The 10,995-nt window shown below is 41.1% G+C and overlaps 1 protein-coding gene across 2 annotated transcripts; it reads left to right on the top strand.

The window, feature by feature from the left end:
- The first annotated feature begins 3,980 nt into the window (after positions 1 to 3,980).
- On the top strand, positions 3,981 to 8,446 carry LOC126382579 (transcriptional regulator Myc-B-like). Of its 2 annotated transcripts, none has more exons than XM_050032525.1 (3): positions 3,981 to 4,224; positions 6,017 to 6,644; positions 7,350 to 8,446. In XM_050032525.1, the coding sequence occupies exons 2-3, from the start codon at positions 6,026 to 6,028 to the stop codon at positions 7,898 to 7,900; spliced, it is 1,170 nt and encodes a 389-aa protein (XP_049888482.1). In that variant the 5' UTR covers positions 3,981 to 4,224; positions 6,017 to 6,025; the 3' UTR covers positions 7,901 to 8,446. The 2 variants fall into 2 exon arrangements, with proteins under 2 accessions (XP_049888482.1, XP_049888481.1); XM_050032524.1 differs by having other exon boundaries at positions 3,986 to 4,224; positions 7,347 to 8,446.
- The last annotated feature ends 2,549 nt before the right edge of the window (positions 8,447 to 10,995 follow it).

The raw sequence follows: 10,995 nt of genomic DNA, 5'->3' as shown, positions 1-10,995 counted from the left end.
TTACTAAAACTGAGCTTCTATAAGGCAATGAATATTGCGGAGGGCGTGGCTCATCACATAAAGGTGTATAACATCTCAAGGGTTTCACCCATCACCACGCAACTTTGTAGGCATATGACCACACATAATCTGAGGGGAACCCTCCATAATTGACCCCATCAAACAAAATGGGGGCGCTAGAGAGCTCATTTCTTATCTAGGCCTAACCGCCAGTTTTCTTCATTATATAGTAAGATTCTCCACAAAGGAGAAGATGTCATAGTTCCACTTCTCGGTAAGCTAGGACATTGTTCAACATACAAAAATATATTAGTTTTACTGTGAAAAGCCTGAAGTCTAGTTTGTCCATGCCTTTAGGAACTGTTGTAAGATTTCCCTTCTTCAGTCCACTTTGCTGTATTCCTCTGTAATAACAGTTCCACAACACCAGATGGAGCCATAAATGCTCCTTTCATGTTCACCCACGGGCGGCACGGTGGTGTGGTGGTTAGCACTCTCGCCTCACAGCAAGAGGGTTGTCAGTTCGATACCGGGCGTGGGAGCCCTTCTGTGTGGAGTTTGCATGTTCTCCCCGTGTCAGCGTGGGTTCTCTCCGGGCACTCTGGCTTCCTCCCACAGTCCAAAGACATGCAGATTGGGGATTAGGTTCATTGGTGACTCTAAATTGTCCGTAGGTGTGAATGTGAGCGTGAATGGTTGTTTGTCTCTATGTGTCAGCCCTGCGATAGTCTGGCGACCTGTCCAGGATGAACCCGATGTCAGCCGATACTCGCCCGATGTCAGCTGGGATAGGCTCCAGCCCCCCCGCGACCCTCAAGAGGATGAAGCGGTTATATGAAGATGTTCACCCACCCCTGAGACTCATAACATGCCCAGTGTCTTGCCAGTTTATTAGTTTGAAATGCCATACTGTGTGATTCTATATTTGAAGATCCAATCTATGTCTACCTCTGGAGATGAAGATCAACCCTGGGCTTTTTACCATTCTATAAGAACTCCTGAATCAAACCGTTAAATTGCTTGAAAATCCCGTCAGATATCATTACCTGTATCAACGTAGAGATATAATTGAATAGTGGAGCAATTTTCATTTTCTCCAAAGGAGCCATATTGATAGATATTGTGTTCTCTAGATCTTGACACAACCTTATACTGAGATCTTTTTATCCTTTTAGCACTTTCATTTTATTGATTTCCCTCACATTATTTTATTGAGAGAACATTTTCAGTGCAGGAATTTTATTGTAACAGAGTATTTGACTTAAGCAAAGGATTTGAATTTTTGCTCCAACACTGCATCCAAGAAACAAAAAATAAGACACAATAAATAAATTATAGCTGCTGCGCAGCGATGGGTCGGGTCCGGGCATTTTTAGGCAATTCTGGGCAACAAGCAGAAGAACTGGAAGACATTTAGGAATTTAGCAACACAATCTGCCTTTCGCATCAGCTGAGGCTTGAACTCACAACCTCTGAGAATCAATTTCTATCTCACTGAGCTAATTAGTCAGTGACAATTCATGTGTAGCTTCTCAAACTGACTAAGCCAGACGTGCAGGTTTAGCAGCCGTCCATGCATGGAAAGGCAGATTTCAAATCACTGTAAAAAAATTCAGTTACTAAGACAAAAATCTGAAAATACACATATTGCATCTAGACAGCATGGAGATGTTGGTAATTTGTTTGTAACAATGATTGATTTGCTCCATAAGTGAAAAACTGATGTTTAAAATTGCCATTTTTACATTGACTCCAATTGTTCACATTAGAGCAAAATTCAAAATGCTGTCAAAAATTCAGTTTTTGAGATAAAATTCTGAAATTTGCCACACATCATCTACCATGACTCTAGAATTTTGTCATTTTTTTCATGAACATTGAAGATTTATTTAGCAAGAATTTGCATGTATATGTTTACAGTACCGTTTACAGTCAAACATTTTGATGCACTGTAGGCTCAATTTTTGATAAATCAAAAATCTGAGAAACGTAGTTTTTGTAGGACAGTCTGAAGATGCTCTGTAGCAAGTTTGGTGTCAATTGAGCAAAAATTGTGGGAGGAGATAGGTTTAAGAAGTTTTACAGTTTTTGAAAAAAACAGAGTGATGAACTTCATAATTTTTAATAGGTTTAAATGTACAAAAGTTTCTTCAGTATTGGGGCTACAGTTTGATGAAAGTTGTGAAGTTGTAGCACGTATGGTTGATTTGTTATGAATTTTCAAAGTTTTGAACTTTAGACGCTTGCTGTAGCGCCACCATCAGGACTATTGGCTTGAGTTTACAGCTGAGGATATCTGGCATGAGACTGGACCTTTGTGCAAAGTTTGTTGAGTTTTCACCCATGGGAAGTATGATTTAAGAAGAAGAAGAAGAAGAAGAAGAAGAAGAAGAAGAAGAAGAAGAAGAAGAAGAAGAATACCTAGGATTACAATAGTGTCCTGGCAGTTTAGCTGCCCGGACCCTGATAAGACCTGCAGGCTGAAGCTGCAGCCACCAGAGGGCAGCAGTGTCAATGTGACAGCAGGAGGTACAGAAAGGTCAGAATTCAAATTAAATTAAAAAAATAAACTTATCTGTATTTTGTTGTGTCTTCGTCAGCTGATTGTGATTGAACATACCCGCCTGGTGTTGTGTTGTAGTTTAAACCATCACTGATGTTAACAAACCTTTATCATGCAACATGTAAATTACAGATGGACCTCATCAAGTGTTTTGGATGTAAATCCTGCAAATGAACTGCTACACTCTGATGGAAATAGACAAATACAGTGTGCTGATCAGGTCTAGAGGAACTGTGATTTACAGGGGGTGGACGCAATAACAGAAACACAAGTTAGAGAGGATAAAATATATAACAGAGGTGAGGCCGGAAGACGTAGTCAGTGTGATGGATCATGTATTAAACAGACTGATTAAATTATTAATGATAAATATGAGTTATTATCTACCTACCTGTCAGAGATTATTACTTTTTTTTAATTTGTTTATTAGTAGTAACAGTAGCAGCAGTAATTGTGGAGAGCTTATGTGTGAGTCAGTGTGTTGCTGCAGACACTAGAGGGCAGCAGTGTGAAGGATTTATTCCTCACGGCAGTGACTGTTGCCAGCGATGGAAGAAATATTCAAATTATTTACTTGAGTCAAAGCATCAATACCACACTGTCTAACTCTCTGTTACAGTTGAAAAGAAATAGATTGACTATCTCATTATTTTTACTGACACAATAATTCCTTTTCGAACATTTTAATCATTTTAGATTATTTAGTATTTTATATATTGATTTATTTATTTTCACACTTTTATTGTGTTATCGTGTCAGTTTGTGTTATTGTGTGTGTGTGATGTTTTTGTGCATTTTATTTTCTTATACTTTTCTTTTCACATATTTTTATATGTATGTATTCATGTATTTTTTTGTTATTCTTTAATATCTGTTTTTTATTGTNTTTTAATCACTTTAATTTCATTAATGATATTTCAATGTCTTTTAGATGTATTTAGATTTTTTTCCTTTGATACTCTTTGTTTTTTTGATTTTTTACTTTGCAATTTTCATTTTTATTATGTTAATTTCGCATTTTATGTTTGTTTGTTTATTTGTTTGTTGTTTCTTTCTTCATGCCTTTGTTTATTTTCTTTTATTTATTTATTTATTTCATGACTTCATCACTAAGTGAGAGCTCAGTTCCCGGAACTTCGTGCCTCTGCATCATTTACAGTTAGCCCCGCAGACCACCCTGTTACATCACCGCGTCACTACACATCCGCGGAGTAAAACAGTTCCTATAGTTACCGCATCTTATTGCTGCATTTACACGCAGAGTGTCATCAGTACTGACTCTAACAAACAGAACAGGTGCTTAATTAATTTTTGCCTGTCATTAACACGCCCACGAGTCGCTTAATTATACTACGTAGCCCCCATTTGGCGGGAAAATTGTCATGTGTGCGGATGAAGAAAAAAAAAAGAGTAGGGAGTATTAAATGTCTCGAGAGCAGCAGTGTGCGGTGATTCACGCTGAGACAGTGACACACGGCAGCACAGCAGCGTTAAATATCTTAGTTTCACATATCGCTGTTATTGATTATTGATTGAAAGAGGATACATTTTCACATACGGGTTTTCTTGGATTAAACGCACTCTGAAGATTTAACGTCACTCAGCGGAACGTTTGGATTTTACTCAGTTTTCACATCAAGTTTATCCTGGGAGTCCTAACGGTGAGCCAACGGTTCCTCTCTTCTTGACAGGTTTGATGTTGGAGATGTTTTCACCAAATCAGTCTGAAAACTATGCCGAATTCATCCCTGCAATTAGTGTCACCATGTTCAGCAACTGTATTCTGATAGCTGCAACTTTAAACGATGATTTCATAGTGTTAAGATAGAATTGCGTGTTTTGACAGCAGGGACAGGCGGCTGGTGATGCTGGTGATCTGCAGGGCAGCAGCACCTCACCTGTCAACATCTGTAGCAGCCATGTTTTTGATTCGACACTGTCACAGGATCTGACAGAGTAATAAAACAGCATTTAGCATCATCAGCACTTCTTTATTAGAAGCTAATATTTGTATGAGTGACGTGTTTTTGTGCTCAATGTTATGTGCTGTTTGGTGGATTTCTATATGCCGAAGTGTAGACTGTCCTCTTCAGATGGGGAATAATTGTGTCTGAGTCGTAATGCGTTGTTAAAACATTTAACCGTTAACAAAGAATCCTAAAATTACTGTTACTGGAATGAGGTTTTGTGTGACGTCTGTACTGTCGAACTTTGTAGGAAGTTTGCCTAATTTAAATTTTCTAATATGTTCCCAAGCTTTATTCAGATAGCTGTGACGAGCCTTTGAAGGCTGAAGTTAGATAAATGAAGGCTGGTAGTTTATTAGCACTACACCTCACCTGTCAATAAAAGATTTTGCCACTCCCAGTTACCTGATAACACCTGAGCCAGATTTAACATTAACACAGATCTTTTTGAGTAACCTCAGTTTTGAGGGTTTATGTTTTAGAGACATTTTTACATGCCGAATTGCAGAGTATCGTCTGTTGATCAGGAATATTTCTATTTGAGTCACGTTTAGTTGTGTTACCTCGGACTTCAAAGAAAAGAAAACTAAATTAACATTTTTTTGAATGAGGTTTTGTGTGAATGTGGCAGTGGCAAACTTTGACATTAAATCCCACACATGACATTTCCAGAACCTCACTGAAACAACATCCAATACACATTATCTCATTTTTAAATACAACCTAACCTTTTTTTTCTGAGGATTACTTACATACCACACCTACGAGTCACCTCCTGATAAAGAGATTAAGACCAGCAGTCTTTCTCACTGCTGTGTGATTAGGATGAGATTGCTTTTTTATTTTCATGGAGAACAGACACACATTTTCCATTTCCACACATATCTAAAATATCTGTCTGTATATGGTATATTTTTCCTTTTAGTCTCTATGTTTATGCAACGTATTTAAGATTTAAACCAGAGAAGACCAAAAGTGTGACTAACTTTATATGTCATTGCTTTATATTTAGCTTTTACAGAATTCCTTTTATGTTTGGAAGACTGATCTAAATTTCAAGAGACTAAAAGTATTGTTGAAAAGTGGGATTATTACAGTCCAGTTTGGTAAGTTTTTATAAGTACAACTCCTCCCTCTGAGTGGCCCTGAGACTTTTTCACACACTGCAATAATTTAATTTAACTTGTGCAATAACCCCATTCACCCTGACTGTATATATTCTGTTTGTGTAAATAATCTTGTTCAGTTTACAATATATATATGTATATATATATATTTATTTACGTTTATGTTTGTTAATAATTCCTGTTTATTTAACTATATATTTGTAAATACTATTGTTTAAATTTCTTATATTTTCACGTGTCTTTCCTCTCTTGCAAGGAGCACCTGTAACATAAATAATTTCCCCTCGGGGATCAATAAAGTATTTCTGATTCTGATTCTGATTCTGATAAGCTTGACCTCATGTTTTGTCTCCTCACAGGCAGCCATAATGCCGCCAGTGCTGACCATGTCCAGCGTGAACTATGATTACGACTACGACACAGTCCAGCCCTGCTTCTTCCTGGATGGCGAGGAGGAGGACTTCTACCTGCCTCCACGCAGCCAGCTCCTCCCAGGCCCCGGCGAGGACATCTGGAAGAAGTTTGAGCTGCTGCCGACGCCTCCCCTGTCCCCCAGCCGGACACCCTCCCTGTCCGACGTCCCTCTCTCCGCCGCTGAACACCTGGAGGCGGTGTCTGAGCTGCTGGACGAGGACTGCAACCCCTCCGCAGCCTTCCTCCAGTCCTTCATCATCCAGGACTGCATGTGGAGCAGCAGCTTCGCCGCCGCCACCAAGCTGGAGAAGGTGGTGTCCGAGAGGCTGGCCGAGCTGCGGGCCCGTCGGGACTCCTCTGCATCCAACAACACTAACAGCACTGCAGACACAGCGGCTGACCAGCAGGCGGGCGGCTACCTGCAGGACCTCCACACTGCAGCGACGGACTGCGTCGACCCCTGCGTGGTGTTTCCATACACCACACTGAAGAGCTGTGATGGAGCTGCGATGGAGGTGGCGACAAAACTGAGTCTGGACTCACCGCCTCTCAGCAGCAGTGACAGTGAATCAGGTGAGGAGCAGGATGTGTTTGCTTTATTACAACCCAGGTCTTACTTTCATAATTTCATCTGTCTTTCTGTCAGTTATGATGGCAACAGACTTTAAAGGGGCATTCCAACACACTTACGTTTTTTTCTTCATGGTCAGCACTACTCAGTGTAGAAAGACAGTTTGTCTTCTGTAAAAACAAAACTCTACAAGGTGCTTTTAATATGTTAATTAATCCACAAAATATCCCTGTAACTCTCCATAAAATACCTTAAATATGTCTTTATTTACAGTTAAATTCTTGGTAAATAAATCAGGGATGTTTGCAGAGTGAAGGATGGACAGAACTACAAGAATGTGACCCAGGTTGTAAAACAAAAATATCATTATAATAATCTGAGTTTGTGCAACACACAGCTCTAAGACACTGAATAATGCACCTGAAAGAATGTAAAAAGGGCCAAACAAATCGTTACCAGTAGTTTTTTTAACTTTGTTATTGAAGTTTTAGATAAAGCTTTGTTAATCCTGAGGGAGACTGTTGTGCAGCAGCTGCAGTACAAAGTGGGAAAGAGTGCAAATATAACCGTAATACAAACGTACAGATGTCAGCCGACAGGAAAAGTGCTATCAGTACTCTGACCAGTGGTCGCAGTTGTTTGTACTTGTGTTACACAGTGACTCTCAGCACTAACACCAGAATGTTCTCTTTATTTTTCCACAGAAGAAGAAGAAGAAGAGGAAGAAGGTGAGGAGGAAGAGGAGATTGATGTGGTGACGGTGGACAGGCGAAAGGTGTCACGGCAGTCAGACACCAGCAGCAGAGCGGATGCCTCCCCGCTGGTCCTGAAACGCTCTCACATCAACATCCACCAACACAACTACGCTGCCCAGCAGCCCTCTGCCACCCTTCAGCAGCCCGCCGTGAAACGGATAAAGATGGAGAGCAGCTGCTCGGCGCTGAGGCCAAGCGGTGGCCGGCGGTGCTGCAGCCCTCGGTCTGACGGCGAGGACAACGACGACAAACGCAGGACTCACAACGTGCTGGAGAGGCAGCGCAGGAACGAGCTGAAGATGAGCTTCATGACTCTGAGGGACGAAGTCCCGGTGGTGGCCAACAACGACCGAGCGGCCAAAGTGGTGATCCTGAAAAAGGCGACAGAGTACATCTGTGAGATCAGAGAGGACGAGAGGAGGCTGCTGACGATGAAGGAGGCGCTGAGGAAGAGGAGCAGAGAGCTCAAACACAGACTGGAGCAGCTGAGGACTTTACATTAACTGCTGCTTAGTTTGAATTTTAGTTTATTTCATATTATTGTTTATTATATTTTCATGTCAGGAACTGACTTCACAACATCCGGCCTGTAACCGACGTCTTTATAAATAATTATTTTGTGTATTTAGTATAAAAAATGACTCATGAAACTCTGAACTACAAGGACCATAATGCACTGAGCGGTGTGCTGGCAGCTGGTCTGTGATCAGTCAAACTGTCTGTTTGTTTATATTTATTTTATTTTATTGACAGTAGCTTAATTTAAAGTTTAATTCAGAGTTCAGATGTTTGATCAAAGAAAATACGTTTATATTCAGCGTCTGACTGACTTTAACTCCCAGCTGATCACGATGATCAATAATTTATTTTTAGTTTATTTAAGCAATAATGACTTCCTAAAGCATGTTTGTGTTTATTATATTATTATATTTTTCAAACAGTTTATATTTTTATATTTTCCTTCTTTGGCACAAGAGGAAGTACGTGAGAAACATTGCAGACTCTTCAAAATAAAAGCCCTTCAGACACTGGAGGCCCTTTCAGTGTAACAGATGGTGTCAGATGTGTTTGTTTATTCACATGAAAAATACACGTACAAGAGAAAACAGATGAATGTGAGGTGATTTATATTCTCTTAAATCATGTCACGTCTTCTAACAAGCCCCTAAATCCACAGTGTTCCCTTACATACAAGTTACATATGGATGTACAGAGCGCCCTGGATACAGCTATGAAAGCAGCAAAGTGGTGCATGAAGCCAAAACCATTAAAGTTACCTGGATGTTCGGCGCTGCCTCGGCATCATTGGGCCCAGGGAGCAGGTGCTCTAGAGACTATCGTTAGCTGAGCAAACTACTAAAGGTTTAGCGCTCGGCTAACTTGAACTGGGATAAAATGATTTAAACTTTTCAAATGTCACTGTGACTGAATGAATCAAATCTCAACAGTGAAACAAGTCATTTCGTGGGGTCATGTAGTTTACAAAAATAAATCCACTGATGTATAAACATCTCTCACAATGTAAGTCTTCTTGGCATCACGTGACAGACTCAGAGGGTGTAATTCCACTGTTTAGCCATGTCAAAAATTGGCTTCAAAGCCCGGTGCACTTCCTGGCAGCCTAATGTTACACCACACACCTCCATTCGTAACTTAGAAAGTGTATTTGAACAGAAAAGGTGCGGTGAACACCTGTTGGGTCATGTGAGGGTGCTGCAACAGTGCTCAGTTCAAAGGGGCTTTATTAGTATGGGAAGCCAACGTACATTAGATAAGTGAAGACCTGCTAGGTTTATATGCACGTCACTGCTGATTGGGCAACACCTCTGACACACCCAGCAAATGGGAGAAAACGTTCCTCAAAGCCTGTTGCACATGTGTTGAGGAAACAGTGTTCAGCCTGGAAACCGTAGCAAAACAGTGCACACAGTTCTCACACTGAACGCAGCCCTGGTCTCTGTGTTAGAAACCAAAGGTCAAAGGTCACAGTTTGTGGCTCCTTTTAGTCAGAGGAGGAGTCGAGCTTCAGTCTGAGTGTGAGAGACATGACGAGGAGATACAGTTTGGCTCCATCGACAGTGCAGTGAAGAGCAGCTGGATGCGTTCAGAGGAAGTGGATCGAAGAAACGGAAGAAAATGTCGTCCTGTGGGACGGTCTCATCGGACAAATATTTCACTGACGTGTTTTTTTTTTGTTTAAATATGCAGACACAGTTTGAGTTTGTGGTCCAGTTCAGGACTCATGGATCAGTCAGCACTCTGTATTGTGGTCGATCCTGAACCTGGTAAGCAAACTTAGAGCAGCACACTGTCATCACGTTGTGTTTTCCACACTACACTCAGAGAAACCAGGTGAAAGTTGAGCTCCAGTAAAGTCAGTAAATATAAAGTCAAACACCTCCAGAGCCAAGATTAACTGGCTATGAACAACAAACTCACGTGTTTGTGTCACTGTTTGCAGACAGTAGACAAGGTGTTTGAATGGTGTTTGGCTTCGTCCTCGTGCTGCTGCCAGCACCCGGACCTCTGCTGCTGGACAGGCAGGGATCTCCGGGGGAAGTCGAACACCGTTAATCTGTGCACAAAGCGATGACACACAGCTGGTTGAATATGAGCAAAGTTTCCCTGCTTCCCTTCACTGGTTCCTGTACAGCAGGGTCGGTCTTGTTTCACTGTTATAATCATTACAAAGCAAAAGCAGCATGTGTATACATTCAGCAGGCTATATCTTCAGAAGCTAGCTAGCTAACCCTACACTTCTCAGGGTTTGATTTCGGTTTTGGAACAGGAGAGAGACAGTAATGAGTGTCACTAACACACGACCTCTCCAGATAACAAGTGTCATTAACACACGACGTGACCCAGGCACAACATTTAGCTCCAAATCCACAAAACCAGCCTGACAATGAAGGAAATCTGAAACGACTGCATTAGAGTCAATGGAGCACAGCTGTGTTGTTGTTGGACCCTGGTCTGAGCGGGCCTGATGCTACGTTATGATTGGCCAGGCTGCGTCCGGGAGCAGGACTAAGCGAAGGGTAAATTATCTGACTGAGCGTTCACAGATTGTTAAACATGGCAACATCATGTCTGACCAAGTCATTGTGAAGAAAGGTGTCCCACAAGGATCCACTTTGGGACCCTTGTTTATTTTTAGTTCATAACAAAAAAAAATGTCTGTGATAAGTTCAAATTCTGTAAGTACATAAGTAAGTATGCAGATGACAGACCTCAACCATAGCTAAAATTATGACTTCCTCCAGCGGGCACACAGAGGTTCCAGCCCCCTCCGTCCATACCCTTGATGGTGTCTCCATTCAGTCTGTTGATAATTATAAATACTCTGGAATTTGTTTGGTGTTGGACGTCACTGATGCTCTGCTGTCTGAGTGCAGCAGGTTAACCATGATGGAAAGACTGAAACCAGCAGAGTGCAGGCTGTTAGAGCAGCACGTGTCACAATCGTATGTTCAGCTGTCTACATACTTCTGGCCAGGTGGATATTGTGTATTTTCATTTTCTCAAAATTCAGCTCAAAAATCAATCTTCATCACACTGATGCAAATTTCCTGCAAACCTTCTTATTCATTAGCAGATG

This window comes from Epinephelus moara, chromosome 21, assembly GCF_006386435.1.
Source record: "Epinephelus moara isolate mb chromosome 21, YSFRI_EMoa_1.0, whole genome shotgun sequence".
NCBI lineage: Eukaryota > Metazoa > Chordata > Actinopteri > Perciformes > Serranidae > Epinephelus > Epinephelus moara.
This window is presented reverse-complemented; position numbering and strand designations above follow the sequence as displayed.